The sequence below is a fragment of the Lynx canadensis genome, chromosome B3 (genome assembly GCF_007474595.2).
Source record: "Lynx canadensis isolate LIC74 chromosome B3, mLynCan4.pri.v2, whole genome shotgun sequence".
Classification (NCBI taxonomy): Eukaryota; Metazoa; Chordata; class Mammalia; order Carnivora; family Felidae; genus Lynx; species Lynx canadensis.
In genome coordinates this window covers 99,527,488-99,553,064 of record NC_044308.2, presented here as the reverse complement: position 1 = coordinate 99,553,064, position 25,577 = coordinate 99,527,488, and the positions used below count along the sequence as shown (strand labels likewise).

Genomic DNA, 25,577 nt, shown 5'->3' with positions numbered 1-25,577 from the left:
AGGCCAAATTGACTGAGCCACCTGGGTGCCCCTTAAAGCAGATTTCTAATTTGATGGTCCAGCATTCTGAAAGCTGATGTTGAGTAAGAGGTAGTTTACATCAAAATTCCAGTATAATCCTTTTAGTTAGCATATAAGACTGGTTTTATTTGGTTTTATACACTGATGAAAACTCTGAATCTGATCTTAACAGTGTTTCAGTTTTAAAATAAATTGCTCACCTTTGTTGGATGGTGGGCGAATGGACACTTTGGTCATGCACTGTTTCCTTTTTATTTAGACAAAGCAACCTGGGGGCTCCTGGAGTGTGGGCTTTTCATATCGGCAGCACCCCCCGACTGGACAATATCAGGCCAGCAACAGTTGGAGGGGACCTTTCCAAAGGCCACTCTGCAGCTCCCCCCGAGCGTTCCTTCGGCCTCCCTGAGGTCCTGGAAAGTGACTACACTGAGGACAATTTGGATTATTATGATGAGAATGAGAATGAGGGGGGAGTCGAATATGCTCCGAGTGAACCAGAGGAAGCACTGAATAGCCACAGCAGTGTTGATGTTTCCTTCCAATCGAAAGCTGAGTCAAGACCCATGGGGGGTGGAATGTCTCCACCGAATTCTGATCTGGCCTCCCCTTTGCCACATCTGACCTCTAGTAACTGGCCATTCTACCCTGAAACGGAATCTGCCACCTTGAGCCCTCAACCCAAAGAGGGGAGACATCCGTGGGGGATGGATACCCCAGATTTAAACGTCCGCGTTGAGTCTTCTGAACAGCCAGGGACCAGAGGCCCAGCTCCATCAGAAATAGAAGGAGAGTCACTGGATCCTTCCCAGGGGACCCTGCCTCCGTATCCTGAAAACAAAAGCATCAACCCCTACACATATGGAGGGGCACCACCATCAGAAGCGGATGTTCCTCCAGCCCTCCCTGAAGGAAAGGTCGTTCTTCTAAACTATCCCTTGCCAGCTCACAGTATACCACTGGGTCGAGGGAGGCAAGTGTTAGGGGTGGAAGACGTCATCACTTCCAACACTGAGGGTAAGTGCGTGAGAAAACCGGGCGCTGAGATTTCATTTTTAAAATGCTGGTTTTGCGCAGAGTTATGATTTTTCCCTCCAGGGAGTTGGTGAAACGTTCAGCAAAATGAAGATTGGAACTGACTTTTAAACCTACGTTTCAGGAGACGGAGTATCTTTCTTCTGCCAAGTAAATCTTGGCAGGCAAAGTCTGTTGGAATCTCTTGACCATTAATAATGTTTTTTGTTTTTTTTTTTAAATGGGCCTCACGAAGTAAGTGGGGAAGAACTAGGTTGTTCGTGCCGGCTGTGCTGTCATAGTGTAATGAAGTGTTTCGGTTTGAAAGTTCAGCAAAGGTGAGGCGCCTGGGTGGCTCAGTCAGTCGGTTGAGCATCCGACTTCAGCTCAGGTCATGATCTCGCAGTTTGTGAGTTCGGGCCCCACGTCAGGCTCGTCGCTGACAGCTCGGAGCCTGGAGGAGCCTGCTTCGGATTCTGTGTCTCCCTCGCTCTCTGCCCCTCCCCCGCTTACCATCTGTCTGTGTGTGTCTCTCTCTCGCTTTCTCTCTCAAAAATAAACAAATATTAAAAAAAAAAAAAAAGTTCAGCAAAGGTAAAGTGTTCTGAGGCTTCATATACATTATAGTGACGGAGGGGTGAAGGCTTTAGTTTCAAGTGGCTGGTTGTGCTGGCTCAGACGCACATTCCAGATTCTTGCTCTGTTATGGGATAATGCTTGTGCTCCCCTTAGTTAGAGATGCATTGGTGGTGTGTGGGAGGGGAGACCCCTGGGGAAAGAAAGTTGCTAACCACCTGTGCCCTGTCATTTCTGGTTCATGGCTGTGCGGCTGCGGTATTCACCTCCCTGCAGTCTTGTCCTCATTTTATGACTCACTGACCAGTGTGAGGGGGCCAGGAAAGAAATGCCAAGAGGAGGCTGTGGTTAATTAATACAGACATGGAACCATGTTGCCTTCTCTTCCAAATAGAGTCTTGTCACATCAGCTCTTTCTTCCCAGTCAGGGATGTAAACACATGAGTGGGAAACCGAGCACAAATTCATTCCAGTTCCAGGGACTGCTCATCTGACCTCTAATAGGAGGCGAGAGGCCCGAGGTGAAAGCACTCTTCAGGACCTCTGCCCTGCCCCCTGCCCCACCTTTGCTGTTTCCCATTCCTTTTGTAGTAAAAATGTGTTGACCTAGCAGAGGGCCTTCTGGGTTCTTCTGCTGTGGTAGCGATCTCGAAGGACATGCTCAAAGAAGCGCTTATTTTAGGAGGAAAGAAGCTATTTTGTGACAAAAGTGGCATTGTGTAATGATTAGAGGGAGAACACTGGTGTCAGACTTAGGTTTGAATCCTAGCTGCCTTGCTTGCTTGCGCGCTCACTTGCTGGGTGACCTGAGGCAGCTCATGAAACCCTCAAGCCTCTGATTTCTCCTCAGTTTGCTGAGGGGACTATGTGAGATAACAAAGTTCTCAGTGTCTGCACTACCTGATCCTTAATAAATGGTGGCTGCTTTTACTAATGATGGAAGATTTAAGGCAGTAGGAATGAGGTGGGTGGGGGTTGGCTAGAGGTTAGGCAAGGGGCTTGTTAAGTCACTATGCCTCAATTTGTGCCTAAGGGCCACTTTTCTGTCAAATGGAAGATGTGAATTTTATTGGAAGCCTTTTCAGTGAAAACTCCATACATCTAAAGAATATTTAAAGCCACGTATCAAAGATTTTTAGGAAAGGGAATTTGGAGGTAAAGATGCAGTCCTAAAACGGTCTTTTCACTTGTGATTTCCTGCCCTGGGAAGAGGTTGGAATATTAAGAAGCCAATCTGTGGAAGTGATTGATTGAAGGGTTAAGAAGAAAGGGGCTGCCTAGCCTGCTTTGAGCTGTGAGAGGTTGAGCTTGCTGAAGCGAGGGGAGGAGGCTTAAGGAATATAGAGAACAGAGGCAGCAGCCATAACCCTTCTGGGGCACGAACTATGGTATTTAGCAGCTGCTGGAGGGCGTCTACTCCTGACGTCTCAGAAATGGCAAAATGCATATGAAAAAGCTGATTAGTACACTGAGACATTTAGGAAAAAAAAAATATCTAACTAGAAATTTTTGAACCGTGAGGAGAAAAATAATCGGCAACCTCAGAGAGCACAGATAAAACTTGAGAGCAGAGGGGGAAAATCAGTTCTGATTTTCAGGCTTTAGGAAGACTGTGTGGATTATAGAAACGTGCACTTAGTAGATACTTTTTTTTTTTTCAAATGGAAACATTGGCACCCCAGAGGTCCATCAAGCAGAAATGGACTTCCTCTGGGATAGCTGGTGGAGGGGGGTAAGCAGTGACTCACACGGAAAGTTGCCTGCAAGTGCCCAGCCGTGAGCCACCTGCCTGGCTGTTTCTACTGACGGAGTGGGGGAGCATGGATTTGGGTATTGGGTGACCTGAGCTTGAGTCCCAGCTCTACTGTGTGGTTTGGGCTAAGACATATACTCTGGCCCTCGTTTTCCTCAGCTATTAAATGGAGAAAATGTAAACCTTGTGAAGTGGCTGTGAGGATTGGAATTGAGTATGGCAAGCACCATGCCCAGTGCATTTTAATTTCCCCTTTAAAACTTACAGGTCATCTTGCCGAACCAAAATATTAAGATTTAAAGAACCCCCAAATATCTCTTCCTCTCTTTTCAAATTTTCTTTCCCTTAGAGACTCTTTTTATAGACTTTTCTTCTTGTTGAGAAATCTAGATTCTTTTCAGAACCTGTGTACCTCACTCAACGAATGTCCCCATCACGCTCCGTTTTTTTTTTTTTTTTTTCATTTGTTTATTTTGAGAGAGGGAGAGGGAGGGGCCCAAAAAGGAGGGAGAGGATCCCAAGCAAGCTCTGCACTATCAGCGCAGAGCCTGACACGGGGCTCCAACTCACGAGCCGTGAGATCGTGACCTGAGGTGCCATCGAGTTGGATGCTTAACCGACAGAGTCATCCAGGCGCTCCTCCCCACCAGTCACACTCCAGTTCTGGCCTCAAATGCATTGTTTGCTTTGTTCTATTTTCAGAGACCACAGAGCCAGCACTATAATGGAAATGCAAGCATCTTCTATCTAAGGTGCCTTGTTTGTGCAGGGAGCTCCAGGAGCTGGTCGACAGAGCAGAGTTACCCAAGTGCCTGCCTCACGCCCTGCTCTGACCGAGGCACTAGTGGACTTTTTGGCTGGCATTTGTCACATACCCCCTGGGACTCTAGGTGGGAACTTGCTTTAGTTTGTGCTGTCACGATCAGTCTTCAAAACTGCCCTGTGAAGTGGAGATACTGTCATTCTTCCCATGTTACAGAGGAAGAAGTTGAAGCCTGGAAATACTGAGTGATTTGTCTGAATAAGAGAGAAGGGAGCCACGGAAGGATTGGCACATGCTGTTAAGGTGACACAGTGGAGGGCAGACCCACACGTCCCTGCAGTCTGGGAAGTCTTTGCGAAGGAAGAGGGCCTTGAGCCAGACCATGCCATCAGAGTCTGAGCTTAGAGAGGGAAACTGGGGAAGTGGTCTGGACAGAGGACTGACGTGTGAAAATGTAGAGTGAGAGAGTGGATGGGGTGGGGGAGAGAGGTAAGGACTACGGCTGACCAGGACCAGGACTGACTGTGAGGTGGGTAGTGGGCACGACGACTTACAGAGCTCTTAGGTGTTCCTGTACCTGCTGGGTTGGTGCTGTGAGCACCTTCATCTAACCTCAGTCTGCATGATGAAACCTCAGCCATCCGTACTCCACCATGGGATCCTGGTGTCCCCACTTACATGGCAGTCGAGCCGGGAAAGCCCAGGGTGCCACAGGGATTTCCCTGTGGCTTCTAGTCCAACTCTCCTTTTGGCTTTGGGAAAGGCTGCAGGAATGTGTTACTCACGCAGCTTCCACCCTGGGATGAATCAGAGCACGCTCTGCCTCCCCCTCCAGCATCTCTCCCAGGGACACGTCCAGGTTGCTGAGCGTCTGCGAGCACGAAGGCTTCCCATACCTGTGGAGACCCCTGCTGGTGTCATGACAGTGGATGTAAACCACTGCCCATACCGACCCCCACGCCTCGACTCCTAATAACTATGTGCCCAATGGCATCACATACACACACACACACACACACACACACACACGCACACACACACCCCAGAAGAAAACAAACTGAAAACTGGAGGGAAAAGTATACCACTGTTTTGTTTTGTTTTAATGTTTATTTTTGAGAGAGAGGCAGAGCGCAAGCGGGAGAGGGGCAGAGAGAGAGGGAGACACAGAACCTGAAGCAGACTCCAGGCCTAACTCATGAGCTGCAAGATCATGACCTGAGCTCAGCCGGACGCCCAACTGACTGAGCCACCTAGGTGCCCCTATACCACTGTTTTTCATTACAGAGTTGGATGTGGTTTTTCTTACTAGTCAATCACTCTACAAGTCAGGGAAACTTAGGAAGATCTGTCCTGCGGTGAAAATGTGGGTCCTTTTCTTGAGCAGTAAAAGCTGTTGAAAGTAAAAAAAAAAAAAAAAAGTCACTCCAGGTGCCAGGGGCAGCCTCCTGCTGGAAGTCCTCCTTCCCCTCTGTGTCCTATCTGCCTGGAGCCAGCCGCCTTCCACCTTTCACGTGGCTGGGCCAGAGCCCTTAGGGAAGGAGGGCAGGCCCAAGGCTGAAGACCAGCGCTTACGTGCTGCCGGCAGAATGAAGACTGAAGGACAGATCAAATCTAGAGCAGAGAAGCTTTCTTTCTTTTTTTTTTTTTTTTTTTTTTTAATTTAGGCTTCACGCCCAGCAGGGAGCCTAGTGTGGGGCCTAGCACAAGGCTTGAACTCATGACCCTGAGATCAAGACCTGAGCTGAAATCAAGAGTCAGATGCTTAACCAACAGAGCCACCCAGGCACCCTTATTTTCAATTTTCTTTTTTTTTTTTAGAGAAGTTTTCCATTTTTGTGAAGAACTCCCGATGAAGATGAATCTCAGGAACTTTGGCAGGTGCCTTTCCTTCTCTTATGTATCCCCATCCCACTTTTCTTTCCATGAAGGATCTGAGAAGAGTGAAAAAGCCTTAAAGGGGAAAAAGAAATGAGATTTGAAAGTCCTCATGTTAACAAAGCCTTTGTAAACTGAGCACATTCAAACCTGGCTGGCCTCTGCCCTCCTGCTGTGCCGGGCACAAGCCAGCCGACTTGTCTCTAACGTTTTTGACTCTGTGTGACAGGTGCGCCCAGGCAGAGAGTGGGTCCCAGGAGGGTCTGGAAGACAGCCTGTGGGTAAATGCAGGAGAGAAGAAGCCATGGAAGATGATTTCTCCAAGTGTGGTCTCTAGTCCCCTAGCGTCTGATTCATCTGGGGCCCTTGCTTAAAATGCCGATTTCCACACCCTTCCTCCACCTTCTGAGCCAGAATCTGCATTTTTAAACTAGGTCCCCTGGTGATTCCAAAGTAATGGAAAGAACATAGGATTTAGAGCCAGAAGATCATATCACCTCCATGGGCCTCAGTTTCTCATCTGTAAAATGGAAACAATATCTCTTCCCCAGAATAGGAAGAAGTGGATGAAAATACATTCAAAACTCTGATGTAAAGAGGCATATAAATGATCACTGAAGAAGAAAATTGTCACTTGTTTTGGGATACACTCATGGCACATCTCATCCAGCTGGGATTCAGACGTTGATTCTATACTTTCCAGCAGCTCAGCATCTTTGGTTGTATCTGCAATTCTCCTAGAAATTTGAGAAGGCGCATGGGCCAAAAGTCTGGCTTTTCTTGCCTTGGATAGATAGCTGCATGTCGGAGCCTATTTCTAGATCCAGTTCTGCCTCTTCATCAGGGAGGGGATTTAGCCTCTGGGCTGGTGGATCTGGGCCCAAGCTGGCAGTAAGCACTGAGTCCTGCTGCTTACCTGGCCAGGAATCAATAGGAGGGCATTGCCTGAAATCCCGCCACCCCCAGGAGCTGCTGTCAGCTGAAATTCATTAACTATGCTAATGAGCACCCTCGAGCTCAGAAATGGAAAGTTTACAAATGGCCTGAAGGTCATCTTCAGTGGGCACAAGAACCACCTGGGGAGTGGTTCAGGTGATTCTGATGCAGTGGTTCCCCACAATCCATGGAGAAAGCTCTCCTTCTGAGTGGTTGAATGGTGCCCTCTGAGGGTCCTGTCGGAGGGGGAAAGAGCTTCCTCGATGCCTCCCAGCTGTTGCTGGAACGGATCCCTCACAAACCTGCCCTTCCACAGTCTGTCTCAGGCGATGGCAGCTCACCAAGGTGTGAACGTCACCATGGGCTTCTGTCTTTCCTCTCACCTTCTCCCCATTTCTTCTCCCTTTCTGCGCTCCATCCAACCCATCAGCAAACGCCGTCGGCCCCATCTTCAAAACACTCTGTGTTTGTGCCCTTCTCTCCACCAGATCTTCCAGCTGCCAGGGCACACACTCATTGGCTTGTTCCTGAAGTATGGCAGGTCAGATCTTGTCACTCTCCTGCTCAAGATGCCCGAGTGGCTCCCCTTCTCACTCAGACTAAAGCTCAGCTCCTTCCTATGGGGGCCCTTTGACAACTGGCCAGTACCTCCCCGGCCTTCTCTCATTGCCCCTGTTCCTCCCACATGCCCCTTGTGTCCTGCCTGCAGTGCCCCTGCCTCCAGGCCTCTGTCCAGAGGTCACCTTCTCCCAAGGTCCTCCTTGATCCTGATGTTTAAAAGAGCGAAGTCCGTACCCCCACTCTCAGCCCTCTTGACCTTCCCCGACTTAAGATTCTGCACAGCTCGTAACAACCATCTCTGTACTAAGTATTTGAGCTGTTTGTTCAGTGCTGCCTAGAAGAATGTTAGCTTCAGGACGGCGTGTTTGTCTGCTGTATCCTTAATTCCTAGATCAGAGCCAGGCCCATAGTGAGTGCTCACATTATTTGTTGAATTAATAAATGAAAAAAAAAGTGCAACAGGCATTTCTTTACCTTTCGCCTGACAAGCTGATACTGTATCCAGTGTGTGCATCTGTGTGCACGCCTGTGTGACGGCAGGCATTCGAAGGGATCCTAAGGGGAGCCTGTGTTTGCTCCTTTTGGGAGCGAACTCCACCTCTTTCCCTGTGCAGCTGTCACAGGGCTGGAAGGCTGAGCTTCTATTTGTGGCCCAATAACCTCCATCCTGTGAATGCAGTAGTCTCCAAAAAAACTGCATACAAATATCCCTGAACCAGTTTACCAATAACCCGTCCTAATTATACTTTGTCTCGTAATGGCCTTTCATGGGACCCTACCCATTATTATTATTTTTTTTTTTTTTAGAAAAATGCAGTCTGGGGGCGCCTGAGAGGCTCAGTGAGTTAAGCATTCGACTCTTAGTATCTGCTGGAGTCTCGCTTGGGTCATGATCTCAGAGCTGGTGCCTCCTCCCCCTCCCCCACTTGCACTCACAAATCAGCTTAAAAAAAAAAAAAGAAAGAAAAATGCAGTCAGTGTGCCAGTCTGGTTAAACTTTTGCACAGTTGCCTTTGTAAGTTGCTAGCTGCATTGCTGAGCACCTCTCCTTTTACCCATAGGAAAGCCATGCCTGCGCCTTGCTTTTTAATGAACCTCAGCTCTCCAAATCTCCAGTCCTCCTGCATCCCATCTCCCCCTGTGTGATGACCCACTCTTGTAAGAGGGATTGGGTGCCAGAACAAGTCTTCACCAGAGAAAGAGAGGGAATACAAGACAGACCCGCTTTTCTTTAATCCGGGAGAACACTGTTTAGGGTTTGGTTTTATTTTTACCCGATTTAACCTGAATATGACTACTCGTTAGACCTGTGTCACATTGCTTTTCTACCTTGGTCCTCTGAAGTACGTTCAGGAAAAAATGTGATTTCTGGCAATGGAGATGTGAGAAGGGGTGTCACCCTGATTTTAGAGAGCATTTCTGTGGTTTGCACAGAGCCACCTGAGCCACAGTCAAGGTTGAGTTCTAGAAGTTGGGGTCCTCCTGCCGTTCCCCCCCCCCACCCCGTGTCCCTCCCACCTTGTTCCAGAGGAGAGTCCTGATGGCAGCCGTGCCCTGAGCACTTGCCAGTGTGCCAATCCCTCCAGGAACTGCTTCTTTACACTTAGCTGTCACCTTTGGAGCCAGAGAAACCCAGGCTGACAAGTTCCTTTTTGTTTTACTCAAACTGGGTCCTAACTTCTTAAATCAATGGACGGTGATGACATCGTTTTCTTCACAGCAGCCTCTATAATACCCAATCTAGATTTTGGGGCGGGGTGGGGAGAGGGGAGTTTGGAGGGGGTTGTGAGTTCTATGTCCCTGTCCTATTCACAAAAAAAAAAAAACCCTGTTCAGGATTATGCCTAAATGTCTATGTTTATCAAACTGGAATTTCTCATCTGTGTCATCAAGGCCCTAAATACCAAGTCTTGAGTCACTGACTTCATTCTCACCATGTTCCCAGATATTTCACTTGAGTCCAGTCACCTGCCCTGCCAACCCTCAGCCTGCTGCTTTGTCAAGAGTCTGTAAGCAGCGGTCAAGTACGGCCCAGAAGTTAATGCTCCTGCCGCTGCCGCCACCTCTTACCTGTGCTCTTTCCTACAACACACCGTAATCCCCGTCCGGATCATCCCAGCTCTCCTTCCATCAGGCCCGATTTATAACGTGTGCCTCAAATATTACTTGCTGAAGCCTAGGCTGATCAACCCCAAGCAGCCGATCAGATCCTTAACCCAGCTCTCATGGCCTATGTACTTGGCTTCCACTGCAGTCCAGCTGGAGCCAGACCTCCAGGGTTCAAGTCCTATGGCCTGTGTGACTTCAGGAAATTCACTTTAATCTTTAGCTTGTTTATCTGCAGAGCAGGGATCAAAACAGTCCCTGCTTTTGTGCAAATTGAAGGTGTTAATAAAGTACATAGATGGGGTGCCTGGGTGGCTAGGTTGGTTAAGCATCCGACTTCGGCTCAGGTCATGATCTCACGGTCCGTGAGTTTGAGCTCTGCGTCGGGCTCTGTGCTGACAGCTCAGAGCCTGGAGCCTGCTTCCGATTCTGTGTCTCCCTCTCTCTCTGCCCCTCCCCTGTTCATACTCTGTCTCTCTCCGTCTCAAAAACAAATAAACGTTAACAAAAAAAATTAAAAAAAAGCATAGAGTGGTATCTGCCATAGAGGAATGGCTATTTAAATGGTAACTTTGCTCTCTTTTTACCTGTGGATACAAGTCTCTGCCTGGCTATGTTTACTTACCTGGGGTACATCTCCCCTCCTTTGGTTCCTTTGTTTGCTCTTCTTCCCTGGAGTAGTGTGCGCATGTTAATCTTTCCATTTTTTCTTTACCCTTCAGTTTCCTCCTTCTCAGACCTAGGTCCGGAGCACAGCTGCCACCTAGGTTTGCCTAGGAGTCTTCCTCCGTCTTCCTCCGGAGCTGGCACCCCACAGCGGCAGAGTCCAGCGCTGGAGTTCCGTGCTGTCCCTGCTTGTCAGTGCTCCCCGAGTCTCCACCCAACTCCTAACCCTCCCGCCCCATGTGAAGGCCAGGTGTGCGCAGCCACTTTGCCTCCTGGTGGCCACGCTCGGGCTTAACATCATCCCTGGTGTCTGGAGAGAGCCCTCTCTTCTCTATTAGCTCCCCCCCACCAACCACACGCCACTCTCCTGGCCATTTCCTATATGGAAATGGAATCTGCTCCAATTCCTTTGTTTCTCTCTCTTTTTTTTTTTTAACGTTTATTTATTTTGAGGGGGCGTGGGGGGGAGGGACCGAGAGGGAGAAAGAGAGAATCCCAAACAGGCTCTGCACTGCCAACGCAGAGCTTGACGTGGGGCTCGAACTCAAACCATGAGATGATGACCTGAGGCGAAACCAAGAGTGGGATGCTGAACCGACTGAGCCACCCAGGTGCCCCTGATGGCCCTCTTTTTTTAATGGGCAGAATAAGTGGAAGATGGAAGGAGCCACTACTGGTCCACTGTGGTTTCCTAGAAGAGCTGTAATCGTGGCCCCCTCTCTCCTACTGCATAGCAATCTCGCTTGTGCCATAGCCACCACCAGAAACCCCACAAAGGCACAGGGCATTTAACAGCTGAATCCTCTCCTTCCCCCTCCTCCCTTCCTCTCCATACATTCTCCTTAGGGGTGGGTGTGTTCTTTAAGGCCCTTCTCTATCAGAAGAAAACCTACCTCTCTGGGCAGATGAGACAAGCTGCAGGGTATTCTCTTTAGGTACAGGATCCCCTAGAAGCAAAGAGTGCTTGGACCTAAGACCACGTTTGTTATTTCTCTTTTCAGTCTTCCTCTCTCTCCAGGTCGTTACTCTCAGGTTGAGTCACATAAAATTGCTGCTATTTGACCATTTTAGACCCACAAAATGGCAGTTTGGTACAGTTCGGCCTCACGCGTACTTACTGGTTGGCTTTTGTGTTCTGTGCTCACCCCACAGTGCTGCGGCCTCCCCGGAGCTCACCAGCTTTGCGGTGAGCCCAGATGGGAGCAGTCCGTGGTACTTCTTGCCAGAAGACAAAGCAAGTTAATTCCCCTGGGTTGAGTGTTGTTCCTGTCTCTTAAACATCAAAAACCCATTTGTTTATTACAAGCTAAACTGATTTTATGGAGCAGATGTGGTGTCCACGATGAAGCTTGGCAGGAACGATGCTGGAATCACTTAGTCCTTGTAATGCGAATTTGTTTTGACTTTCCAGTCTTCACGTATAATGCTGCCGACAAGGAAACCTGCGAACGCTACCACGGACAGTGCTCCCCACACGCCTTCTGCACTGACTACACAACTGGCTTTTGCTGCCACTGCCAGTCCAGGTTTTACGGAAATGGGAAGCACTGTCTGCCAGAAGGTAAGAGATGCTGGCTTGACGGGGCTGGGGGCTGCTCTGTGCAGATTTTTGCCACTTGCTTGTTTCCAGCCGCTGCTGTGACTCTGCTTATGGACCTCAAATCTCCGACTGCCTGAATCAAAGCACCGGCAACTTGCAGGTGCTTGATCGAGAGAAATGAGCGCATTTGGGCTGGTTTCCCAATTTGAGGATTAGCCAGAAATCTTTCCTCCTTTTTGCCAGCTCATTAGAGTCAGAGTGGATGGGAGAGTGGATGGGAGAAAATAAATCGAAGACAGGTCTGTTTTGTACTTAGATGGATAATGGGTTGGTTAGGAATCATGAAAATGGCTAAAAGACTGAGTTTTGGGAATTGTGAGCGGAATTACTTTCTGGGTACCCATCCCCAACCTGGACCGTGGTCACAGTTGACCGGATCTGCTGTCTTTCAGGGGTACCGCATCGAGTCAACGGGAAAGTGAGTGGCCACCTCCGCGTGGGCCACACGCCTGTCCACTTCACTGACGTGGACCTACATGCTTACATCGTGGGCAATGACGGCAGAGCCTACACGGCCATCAGCCACATCCCACAGCCAGCGGCCCAAGCCCTTCTCCCACTCACGCCAATCGGAGGCCTATTTGGCTGGCTCTTTGCATTAGAAAAACCAGGCTGGGAGAATGGCTTCCGTCTCACAGGTGAGCAGCAGTGCCCTTTGAGGGGGCTGATGTCTCCTGGCCACCATGCTTTGGGTTTTATTCTGTGAAAGAGGATCTGTTTGCTCAGTATTGTACAGGTGTGTAGCTGGGCCTGGTTTGGTCTCACGGGACTGTTTTCTTCCACATATTCTCCAAGTCATCCTGAGAAATGGGATGATTCCATTTGGACCATTTATGTCCTTTCACCAGAATTGCTTGAAGCTTGTTTGTTAGGTTGTGTTTACTTGAGTTGTTACACACAGATCTGACAAACAGAGATGCACAAATGGTGATTACAGGGCATCTGGAGAGGAGTTTGCTCGTGAGTAAACTTCCTCCTCTCCCACCCCCGCGACTCTGACCCATAATGGTACCGACCGGTGATTGCCTCTCACACTCTAACCTGCGCACAGATCACCCGTAGCCCTTGTGAAAAGGCAGATTCTGGCTCTGTGGGCCTGAGCTGGGGTCTGTGATTCTGTTTTCCTAGCAAGCTTCCAGGAGACGCAAATGCTGGTCTAAGGACCACCTTAGGTGGTGTAGAGGATCTTTTTTTTTTTGGCTCTTTCCTCCCAACCTGAAAAGGCCGGTTTCCTACTGGATTTATCACAGATCAAGTGCTGAGAGAAAAGTTCTTCCCGCACCTCTAGAGCTATCTTGTTTTCCATCAAGGTTTGGAGTTACAAGTAGGTGGGGTATATTCTGTCACATTTGAATTTCAGGTGAACAATGAATTATGTGAATAACTTAGTAAAAGTATGCCCTAAATATTGTAGAAGACATATTATACTAAAAACATATTATCTGAAATTCAAATTTAACTGGGTGTCCTAAGATTTTTTGCTTGTTTTTCTACTAAGTCTGGCAACCTCAGAAAGAGAAAGGTCAGGATGTTCCTAGTAGCTTCTTACGGAAAACAAGCCGTTACAAAGAGAAGCAGCGTGAAATGAGGCAGGATGAAACCACACTGTTTAGTAGAAACTTGGGGGAACTGATGAAATCGGCAGCTGATGGTACTCAGTCTTGGATATCAGATGGTCTCCGTAGGTGCTGTCTCCAACAGCAGTAGGAATGAGGAAATGCACAGCGGTGATCGTTACTGGCAGACGCAACACCCCTTCTTAGCTCCATGCTGAAGTCTTTCTTCCTCTCCAGGTGCCACCTTTACCCATGACATGGAAGTTATTTTCTATCCGGGGGAAGAGAGGGTTCGCATCACTCAAACTGCCGAGGGACTTGACCCAGAGAACTATCTGAGCATTAAGACCAACATTCAAGGCCAGGTGCCTTACATCCCAGCAAATTTCACAGCCCACATAGCGCCCTACAAGGAGCTTTACCACTACACGGACTCAGGTATGTGTAACCCGTTTTGACATCTATAAAATGGGGAGAGTGCATATCTCCCAAGATAGTTGTGAGGATGATGAGTTTTTTTTTTCATTTCTTTTTTTTAACATTTATTTATTTTTGAGACAGAGAGAGACAGAGCATGAGCAGAGGAGGGTCAGAGAGAGAGGGAGACACAGAATCTAAAGCAGGCTCCAGGCTCTGAGCTGTCAGCCCAGAGCCTGATGCGGGGCTCGAACTCACGGACCACGAGGTCGTGACCTGAGCCGAAGTCGGACGCCCAACCGACTGAGCCACCCAGGTGCCCCGAGGATGATGAGTTTTTATGTGGGATGTCCTTAGAATGGTGTGTGGTACATAAAAGGAGCTCAATATCATTTTAGTGCTCTTACTAAATATGTAGTGTAAGTGTTGGCTGCTACACAAATGAATACTAACATTCCTATCCCAGTACTTTCAAATAATAATGGAATCAATGGTAACCTTGTCTCTGGGGGTGGGTTAGGGTTGTATAATTATATACCGTTTTTAACCACCTGTGCTCTCTGGGCCACGGAAAAATATTGACTATTGGAATTTTTACTTGTCCTGTAACATTGTTTCAGCCCGTTTTAAAATGAGGTGTTACACAGTGTTGTACAACTAATGCTAGGTTTGGAGTCAGAGGATGGGAATTCACATCATGGACTTGTAGTTTAAACTAGCTGAGGGCTAAGGTCACTTGCCACCTAAGCGCCTATTTTCTCATCTTGAGAATGAGCAGAAGAATGCCTTTTCTCTCTACCTTCCGTGGTTGTTATGTGTAAATTGTGCTGAGTTCTGTAAAACCACCTGAATGCAAGACGCTGGCGTAGTCACAGCAGTCGTCCTGCGTCACAGCAGTTTGCTTTGAGCCGTGCCTTTCCTGCTTCTGTGTTGTGAGTGTTGGAAGCTGGGCAGAGGGTGAACAGAGGAGAATGGGCAGGAGAAACCCAGATCGTGCACAGAACAGCTGATGGCCAGAACACTGGTGTGGGCTTCCAACTCCACATTCAGATTGAAAGAACGTCCCTTCCCTTTGTCCAGAACTCTTCGGACTTAAGTTGGAAGCTGTCACCTCTGTGCAATCTTGAACATGAAAACTTGGGGTAGAGAGTCGGGCTGCCTCGTGTCCCAGTTCCAGCTCTATCACATACACAAGGCTGGTATGTGATAGGCTACCTCTTCACCTCTGCAAGGCCCCCTGCCTGTGATCGCAGAGGCCACCCTGCTGGGTTGAGGTACTAACAAGGCAGTGCTTGTAGAGCACCTGGCGTGGCTGGCACATCATGGCAGAATTTATTCTTTGCTAATAATGATGGCAGTGATCGTCCCTCCTCCTCCTCTGCACGTTGGCTTTGTGTCTACTCACATTCCTGGAATTGTCGGGCAGGTTTTCCATATTAACTCAGGAACTTCCCAAGGGAACACCCTCCAGGAATTAGATGAAAAACTGTGCAGAAAAATCTACCCCACATGAAAATCTCTGGTATCTTCAAAATTGACCGGTTTGGCTGAATAATGTCGGTTGCAGCTGTGACCTCCACAAGTTCCAGAGACTACTCACTCATCCTCGGTGGCATCAACCAAACACTGTCCTACCGCATCTACCAGAACATCACTTACCAGGCATGCAGGCACGCCCCCAGACACCGGGCCATCCCCAAAACCCAGCAGCTGAATGTGGACCGGGTCTTTGCCTTGTACACTGATGGGGAAGGAGTACTTAGATTTGCTGTGACCAATCAGCTTGGCCCAGTTGAAGGTATGTTTCCTTCTGTTGTTTTGGCAAAAAATCACATCCAGCTTTTAAAAATTCCTTTTTGGGTAGCCTCAGAATGATTCACGGAGGTTACTAAGGGTTACCGAGTACCAGGCTCTGTGTTAGGTGCTGGGCGTAAGGATGTGTAAAGCAGGGGCTTGTCTTTGAGGTGGAGACAGAGGTAGAAATGGAACTTGTAGAACAGCGTTCCTACCAAACTAAGGAATAGAGCACAATATGTGAGGCTGCTTGGTGTGCCAAGCACACACCCCATGTGTGTGCCAGTCTCTGCTGGGGAGACATCTGTGAACAAGGTGAGGCCAAGTTAGGAGGGGGACTGATGCTGACAGGTATTTATAATACTGATAAGAGCATGGCACTATGAGCCTAGTCTGGAAGTGTAGGGAAGAGGTACCCAAAAAGGGACATTTTAGCTAGAACTCAAAGGGTGAGCTGGATTTCACCAATTCAAATCAAATCAAACCAAGGTAAGACAAAGAGCCAGTTCCTGGAAGAACAAAAAGAGAGAAAAACACAAGTTGAATCGTACCCCATGAGGAAAGCCTCGATGCTTTCACTCTGAAGATGTCTGTTCCTGTCACTTCTGCTCAGCACTGCATCAGAAGTTTTAGCCAGGGCAATTAGGCAAGAAAATAAAAGGCATGCAGACTGGAAAGGAAGAAGTAAAATGATCTCTGTTCTCCTATGATGTGATCTTAATATGTAGAAAGTCTAATTCATTAAACTGTTAGAACTAATGTGTTCAGCAAAGTCGAAGGATATAATTTTTGTATATCAGTCTTCTATTTCTGTATAGTAACAATGAGCAAACTGAAAAGGAAACTTTAAAAACAATTCTGTTCCTAAAATATTTAGGAATAAAAAAATTTTTTTAAGTGTAACACTTCTACATTGAAACCTATAAAGCAGTTTTGAAAAAAAAAAATTAAGACCTAAATAAATAGAAAATTAGACCTAATGGCATCTTTATGACTCAGAAGACTTATTAGCATAGCAGTGCTTCCTAGCATAGATTCAACACAATCCTATCAGCTATCAGCTGGTCTTTCTGCAAAAACTGAGAAGCTGATTCTACAATTGATGGAAATTTAAGGATCCCAGAATAGCCAAAACAAAATTGAAAAAGAACGGTTGGAGGATTTCCACTTTAATCGGGACCATGTAGTCCTGGCACAAGGATGGGTATAAAGATCAGTGGAATAGAAGTGAGAGTCCAGAAATAAACACTCACATCTACAATCAATTGATTTTGACAAGGTTGCCAAAACAATTCATTGAGGAGAGAGAGTAGTTTTTTTAACAAGTGGTTCTGGGAAAGTTGGGATATTTGCATGCTAAAAATGATTATGGACCCCTGTCTTCCATCATACACAAAAATTAACCAAAAATGGGTCATAGACCTTCATGTAATTTAGCTACACTTTAGAAAAAATAAAGGGGCAAATTTTTATGACTCTGAATTTGGCAATAGCTGCTGCTTTTTTTTAATGTTTATTTTTGAGAGCAGGGAGGGGCAGAGAGAGAGGGGGACAGAGGATCCAAGGCAGGCTCCACACTGACAGCAGAGCCTGATGTGGGGTTCGAACTCAAAAAGTGTGAGATCATGACCTGAGCTGAAGTTGGACACCCAACCAACTGAGCCACCCAGGCACCCCAGCAATAGCTTCTTTATATAGGATACTGAAAGCGTAGGCAATCAAGAAAAAATTGGGTGTCATCAAAATTAAAAACTTGTGCTTCAGAGGTTATTACCAACAAAGTGAACATACAACCCACAGAAAGGTATAAAATGTTTGAAAATCATATATTTAATAAGAGGCTTATATCTAGAATATATGAAGAATTCTCACAAACACAGTAAAAAGAAACAATATAAAAAATTTGGATAGAACATTTCTCAGAAGATACACAAACTACCCAGTAGGCACATGAAAAGATGCTCGATATCATTAGTCATCAGGAAAATGCAAATACAGTCAAAGCCATAATGATACTACTTTACATGCATGTGGATTGCTGTATTAAAAAAACATAACAAGAGTTGGTGAAGTTGTGGAAAAATTGAAACCCTCCTACACTGCTAGTGGGAGTGTAAAATGGTACTTACTATGGGAAACAATCCAGTAGTTTTTCAAAGTTAAAGTTACCACTTTAGCAATTGTCTTTTTTTTGTAATTTTTTTTGACGTTTATTCATTTTTGAGAAACAGAGTGCAAGTGGGGAGTGGGGCAGAGAGAGAAGGAGACACAGAATCCGAAGCAGGCTCCAGTCTCTGAACTGTCAGCACAGAGCCCGACGTGGGGCTTGAACCCACAAACCACAAGATCACAACCTGAGCCGAAGTCGGATGCTCTACTGACTGAGCCACCCAGGTGCCCCACCACTTGAGCAATTATACTCGTAGCTCTATAACCAAGAGAAAAGAAAACTTATGTCCCCATAAAAACTTGTACATGAATATTCATAGAAGCATTATTCAGAATAGCCAAAAGGTAGAAAAAACCCAGATGTCCATCGATTGAGGAGTGGATTTTTAAAATGTCCTAATGCATACAATGGAATATGATCAAGACATAAAAAGGAATGAAGTACTGACACATGTTACAATATGAATGAATTTTGAAAACAAGCTGACTTGTGAAGGTAACTAGTCACAAAGGACAACCTACTGCTTGATTCTATTTATATGAAATATCCCAAAGAGGCAAATCTGCGAAGAGAGTAGATCAGTGGTTGCCTAGGGCTGGGGCATAAGAGGAGGATAGGGAGTGGATGGCCAGAGAGTACAAGTGTCTTTTGCGGGTGGGTATTAAAATGTGTTAAACTTGATTGTGGTGATAGTTGCATAACTGTAAATATACTAAAAAAATCTGTGTTCTTTAGATGCATGAATTATATGGTATGTGAGTTATGTCTTCACTGAAAAAAAAAATAGTGGGGTAAAAATAAAAAAACAAAAAAAAACCCAAAAAAACTAAACAAAAAAAAAAAGCCGTGTTTCTCAAACTTGAGTTGGAATTAACCACACCTGTGAAGCTTGGTAAACATGCAGATAAGAATGTTCTAGGCTTACTAAGGCACTAAAGGGCATGAGGAACCTTAAGTACATATTGCTAAGTGAAAGAAAGCCTGAAAAGGCTACATCTGTGTGATTCCAACTACAGTTGACCCTTGAACAACACAGGTTTGAACTGGGTGGTTTACTTATATGTGGCTTTTTTTTATACAGTACTGTAAATGTATTTTCTCTTATGATTTCCTTTTTTTTTTTAACTTTTATTTAAATTCTAGTTAGTTAACATACAGTGCAATATTGGTTTCAGGAGTAGGATTCAGTGATTCATCACTTACATACAACCCCCAGTGCTCATCACAGGTGCCCTCCTTAATCTCTGTCATCCCTTTAGCTCATCTCCCACCCACCCCCCTCCATTGACCCTCAATTTGTTCTGTATCGTTAAGAGTTACCTATGGTTTGTTTCCCTCTTTTTTTCTCCCCTTCCCATATGCTCATCTGTTGTTTTTTTTTTTGTTGTTGTTGTTGTTGTTAAATTCCACATGTGAGTGAAATCGTATGGTATTTATCTTTTTCTGACTGACTTATTTCACTTAGCATAATATACTTTAGCTCCACAGTGGGGTGCATGTACCCCTTCAGATCTCTATTTTTGTATCCCTTGGGTAAATTCCTAGTAGTGGAATTGCAGTGTCATAGGGTAGTTCTATTTTAGCTTTTTGAGGACGGTCCATACTGTTTGGTAGAGTGGCTGCACCAGTGTGTATTCACACCGGCAATGCAAGAGGGTTCCCCTTTCTCTGCATCCTTGCCAACACCTGTTGTTTCTTGTGTTAATTTTAGTCATTCTGACAGGTGTATCTCATTTTTTTTGACTTTCATTTCCCAGGTGATGGGTGATGTTGAGCATCTTTTCATGTGTCTGTTAGCCATCCGATTGTCTTCTTTGGAAACATGTCTATCCATGTCTTCTGCCCATTTCTTAGCTGGATTATTAGTTTTTTTGGGTATTGAGGTGGGTAAGTTCTTTATAGATTTTGGATACTAACCCTTTGTCAGGTATGTCATTAGCAAATATTTTCTCCCCATTCCGTAGGCTGCATTTTAGTTTTGTTGATTGTTTCCTTCACTGTGAAGAAGCATTTTATCTTGATGAAGTTCCATAGTTCATATTTGCTTTTGTTTCCCTGCCTCCAGAAACGTGTCTAGTAAGAAGTTGCTCTGGCCGAGGTCAAAGAGATTGCTGCCTGTGTTCTCCTCTAGGATTTTGATGGTTTCCTGTCTCACATTTAGGCCTTTAATCCATGTTGAATTTATTTTTGTGTATGGTGTAAGAAAGTGGTCTAATTTCATTCTTCATGTTGCCATCCAGTTTTCCCAACACCATTTGTTGAAGAGACTGTCTTTTTTCCATTGGATATTCTTTCTTGCTTTGTTGAAGATTAGCTGACCATGTAGTTCCATGTCCATTTCTGGACTTTCTGTTCTGTTCCATTGACCTATGTGTCTGTTTTTGTGCCAGTATCATACTGTCTTGATGACTACAGCTTTGTAAAGCAGCTTGAAATCTGGGTTTGTGATGCCTCCAGCTTTTTTTTTCTTTTTTTAGGATTGCTTTGGCTATCTGGGGTCTTTTGTGGTTCCATGCAAATTTTAGGATTGTTTGTTCTAGCTCTGTAAAAAATGCTATTAGTATTTTTATAAGGATCGCATTAAATGTGTGGGTTGCTTTGGGTAGTATAGACATTTTAACAATGTTTGTGCTTCCAGTCCATGAGCATGGAATGTTTTTCCATTGCTTTGTGTACTCTTCAGTTTCTTTCATAAGTGTTCTATAGTTTTTGGAGTACAGATCTTTTTTTATTTTTTTATTTTTTTTATTTAAAAAAAAATTTTTTTTTTCAACGTTTATTTATTTTTGGGACAGAGAGAGACAGAGCATGAATGGGCGAGAGGCAGAGAGAGAGGGAGACACAGAATCGGAAACAGGCTCCAGGCTCTGAGCCATCAGCCCAGAGCCCGACGCGGGGCTCGAACTCACGGATCGCGAGATCGTGACCTGGCTGAAGTCGGACGCTTAACCGACTGCGCCACCCAGGCGCCCCTGGAGTACAGATCTTTTACCTCTTTGGTTAGGTTTATTCCTAGGTATCTTCTTGTTTTTGGTGCTCTCTTAGAATTTTCTTAATTTTTTCTTTTCTCTGGCTTAAATTTATTATTAAGAGTACAGTATATAATATATAAAATATCTATCAGATATTTCCTTATTGGCAAGGCTTTTGGTCAACAGTAAGCTGTTAGCTTTGGGGGAGTCAAAAGTTATATGCAGATTTTTCAGCTCTGCAGGGGATCAGGAAATTGTTCAAGGGTCAACTGCATGTAACAGTCTAGGAAAAATGAAACTATAGAGAATAAAAGTCAGTGGTTGCCAGGAGTTCAGGGGGAGGTGACTAGGGAGAGCACAGGGGATTTTTAGGGCAGTGGAACTACTACTCTGTATGCTTCTATGATGGTGAATACATGTCATTATACATTTGCCCAAACCTATAGAACTGCATGACACAAAGAGTAAGCCCTAATAAACTGTAGACTTTAGGTAATAATATCAGTATTGGCTTATCGTTACAATGACTGTATCACACTAATATAAGAAGTTCATGAACTGCATATTGGGGGGGGGCGCTATGAAACCTTTATTTTCTGCTCAATTTTTCTGTAAACCTAAAACTGTTCTTTAAAAAAAAAAAAAGTCTGTCGATTAAAAAAATTTTTTTTTTTTTGGTGAGCCAGAGGGTGAACCTGCAAAGTCCAGGAACCCTAACAGATAGGAAATTGTCAGATGAAAGGGACATTTTAGTTGTGAAAGCCAATAGCTAGTGTTTTCCCCTAGAATGCAAGGCATACCTAAGGAGTAAAGAGAGGGTCTCCCGTGTTTTGCTCTGTATCGATACTGTTGAGGCCAGACTCCCCTCCAGAGGTGATTCTGTGACTCAGCAATGGAGAGGAGGGCTCCGTAAGCCTCCTCAGGCTCATGAGCATCACTTCAGCAATACGATAACGAGATGAAGGCAGGAGGGCTGGACTCTTCGAGGATGCGGAGGTGACTTGAAATGAGAATCCTGAGTTTGTTGGTGTGGCTGTGTGGGTGGTTTGGTTTTAGGAAACGTGCTTGGGAGTACAGGCATTGGGAACGCAAAGATTTTTTTAATAGCATGAAAACGTCAGTTGACTTTAGAGAGATGGACATCCCACAAGGGAAAAGATGATTGCCTATTTCTCAAGAAAAGAGTTGAACACAAACAGCTGAGGAAAACACCCTTCAGCACTTTGCTGGGTGTCGGCGTCTGGTCTGTAAGAACAGTGATTAGCGAAGAGCCTCCCAGGCCGTGGAATCCCGCTCAGATTCTAGAATTACGTAGTGAAAAGATAAATCTCTGGGTGTGTTTTTCCCGGAGGCACACCAGATGAGAGTAACAAAAAGAATGCCGGCAAACTGACAGGTACCAAGTTGCTCATTTGTCTTTAGAACTTTATGTGATTTTTCCCTTCCATGCCAGTCCAATATAATAGCAAAGGACGGTTTACTTGGCTCCAAGCACTGTCATAAGTACTTTCAGAAATGAACTCAGTCCTACAAAACCCCCTGCCCAACAGGGGGATCATCATCCCCCGTTTTACAGAGACTGAGGTATAGACATGAAGTAACTTGCTCCGTCACAACTAAAACGTGTCCAGCTGGGACCCAATCCTGGGCCCCAGCTCTAGAGCCGGTCTCGTAACCTTGCCCGGCGCTGCTTTTCCACATGGACTCCGCTGGCCTCAGGACTGCCTCATAATTTGGGCCAAATTTCAAGAGGGCGTGTGTGTTTTAACCCTGTGTGTTTGCACCCCGTTTCACCCACCCCTGGGGAAAACTGCAATACTGTTGTTTATACTCCCTGAATAGGAGAAAAATGGGGTGGGGGGGAGAGAAAACAACAAAGGAACAAATGACAAAACCTTCCCCACCCCCCCCCCCCACCCCGCAGTACACAACAGTATCCTCTCAAGTGTTCCGTTTCTCTGGAGGGACTGATGATCTGTTTGGAATGTCTGGGACACCCCTCAGCTGCCCCATCTGATGTGGGCACTTGTGGCTTCCCAGGGCTCGGGAGGTACTGTCGTCCAGTCTTCCCAGTGAGCGGTCAGAGCCTGGGGCCTGGCCCACTTCCCAGCTGCAGCCCCCAACCACCCTCCAAGTGTTTGAGCTTCAGGTCTGGGTTGGCTGTCCTTCGTGGGGTCCTTGAGCAGGACGCTGCTGGGCCTCCTGCCCTTGTGCCCACCTCAGGGCTCCTTCTGGCGGGTCGAGGAGACTGGGCAGAGGGCCATGCAGCGAAGCGGAACGGACTGTTCCTTGATGGAAAACTGCTCTTCTCCTCTTGATTAAATGAGTAAATTAGTTCCAGATCCCCTGTCAGAGAGTCAAGCCGTTTAAAAGGGTGAGGGCGAAATAGAATACATGGTAAGGAAGATAGTGTTGTTCTTGCTATAATAGGAGAAAGCTAACAAGCCGTGGAGAGTGAGTAGCCAAATGGTTTTAGAAATGTATTTTTAAAGCCGTGTTTTTGGAAACCAAGTTCAGTGAGCAGGGCCTGTGCTCAGAAGGGCTCTACACTTGGTTTGAGAGCTCTGCGGCTGTTCTCTTGAAACTCTTAATTTGTGAACAGGGCCCTGCGCTTTCATTTTGCACTGAGCTCTGTGAATTACATAGCCCGTCCTGTCAGTGTAGTATATTTTAAATCAGTGTCACGTAACTATGGACATTTTGCCCCCTTGGTTTCAGGTAGGCCAGTGTTTCCTGTCCAAGTTTGCAAGTCAGCTTTTGCACTGTGTTGTTTTTTGTTTTGTTTTGTTTCATGCCTAGCAGGGCGGTGAGCTCTTGATGTCTATGCATTCTCACTGATCTTTACCAGAATGTGCCACAGTGCAAATTTGATGCTGGAAAGTACTGAACGAGAAGGGTAAGCATTGGTATTTCTAAATTAAAACATTTCAGAGCTCGCTTCCCCCTTTGGCTGGGTAGACCACGCACGTTATACAGCATCTTCTCCTAAAATGGAGAAATGAGAAGGAATTGCCTTGCTCTCAGCTTTCAGCGAGGACGTGACCCTTCTCTTAACCATAACCATGCTGTGGACTGTCTCAGGAACTTGGTCTGTACTACCCTATAACCCCAGCGTTCTGCTTCCATCCCATTCACCAAGAGATCCAGAGGGAAGAATGAGGGACGCCCAAGGGTATCTTGCTTGATTTGCGGAGCTAGGCGCACGCTGACAGACTTAAGTTCATCAGGTTTAAAAAGTGCTGGAGCCATTTGTTGGTCCTTTTTTTCTTGGCAAAGATTCTGTAACATACACCAGCCAACATCATTGAGGCAGACCAAGGATAAACCCATGGCCCTCCTTTATTTACTTGCTTGGCCATAATTTGGGACTAAGAATATTGCGTTGTAAGAACACAGAGTGGTGTTTCTTATAAAGTGATAGGGGGAATTGACCAGAAGGCAGCGGGTCCTTTCAGAGACTCAGCCAAGGCATCCCTGCTCCTACCAGGCTGAGAAAACTGGAAGAGTCAGCGTGGACAGTGGGCAAGCCCTGGGGAGGTAGCTGGATGTCCTGAAGGACTGCAAGGGGGTCCAGTCTGAGGCAGGTGACGGCAGCAAGTGTCACCTTGAGTCTAGACTAGGAGTTACTTTGGGCAAGGCCCACCCACCTGAGGTAAGGAGGGTGGGAGATGTGGGTGAGCCAGAGAGAAATGAGAGGGAATCTAGGAGGAGGTGGTGCCAGAAAGTTCAAGTAGGTGGTGTTGCCAGTGTATCCACCAATGCCAAGGTTCTGGTCCCTGGAGCAGTGGGAGCTGTCGTGATCCGGGCAGAACTTGGGGTGTACCGAGCTGGCTGTCAAGACAGGGACCAGGCACAGGCAGAAGTCCAAGGCAGAAGCTCCAGTTATGACTTAGACGAAGCCCTCTTGGTAGCAGGGATGGCTTGATGTAAAGCCTGGGAGGTTTGGATAAAGCTCTTGAAATCTTTTGGATCTAAGATTAGAATTAATTCTAGGAACTGAGACATAAAGCTGAAAGCATGTTGAGAGTAGTGGCCCCACTGAGGAAGAAAAGGGGGGAACAGAGTCACTAGGGACTGGGCGGGCCTGCCTGTGGGGAGAGAAATTGCCTTCCACGTACATTATGTCAGGTTTGCTTTATTTTCTTCAGTTTTAGCAGATCTAAGCATTGTCTTTATTCCCATTTTACACCTGAGGAATCAGAGGAGTAAACGGAAGTGCCCAGAGTTAATGGATTCCTTGTGTCTGGAGCTCTCTCCAACACCACGTCTGTGCCCTTGGCTTAGATGAGCCCACTTTATGAAGTTCCTTCAGTGGTGTCTGTAGCCAAGTGGTGGAAAGCACAGACTGCCTGGCTTCTTGTCCCCACTCCATGCACCTTGTCTTATGACCTTGGGCAGGTTACTTGGCCTCTCCATACTGTAGTAAAAAATGAAGATATTAATGTCTTCTTCACAGTGCACTCATGAGGATTTAAAGGGATGCTATATGTAAAGGGTTTAGAACAGTGCCTGGCAAATAAGTGCTCGCTAAGCATTACTACTCTACTCTGTCTAGAAATAAAACTTTAGGGAAGATCTCAGATGTTAACAGTTCTCACTACCCAGTGGGTGGATGGATCTCTGGCAAGGTTAATCCTGAAGAGGAAATACTGCAAAAATCATTCCTCTTTAGTCTTCTAAATCTTATAAAAGCAAGATTTCCCATTAATGAAATTTTGACTTCTAAAATGGTGAATTTTAGTGAGGTCTTGCCCACTTTAGGGACAAAAATTGGGGGTATGCATTCCTGCTGTATCATTT

The 25,577-nt window shown here is 46.1% G+C and overlaps 1 protein-coding gene across 1 annotated transcript in view; it reads left to right on the top strand.

Annotated features, from left to right (window-relative positions):
• Positions 1-25,577, top strand: part of NID2 (nidogen 2) — a 66,765-nt gene that overhangs the window by 17,148 nt on the left and 24,040 nt on the right. The window contains exons 4-8 of the mRNA XM_030319095.1: positions 281-1,035; positions 11,680-11,829; positions 12,261-12,506; positions 13,662-13,862; positions 15,409-15,639. Of these exons, the coding sequence (XP_030174955.1) occupies positions 281-1,035; positions 11,680-11,829; positions 12,261-12,506; positions 13,662-13,862; positions 15,409-15,639 (1,583 nt within the window). The remainder of the gene's footprint in view (positions 1-280; positions 1,036-11,679; positions 11,830-12,260; positions 12,507-13,661; positions 13,863-15,408; positions 15,640-25,577) is intronic.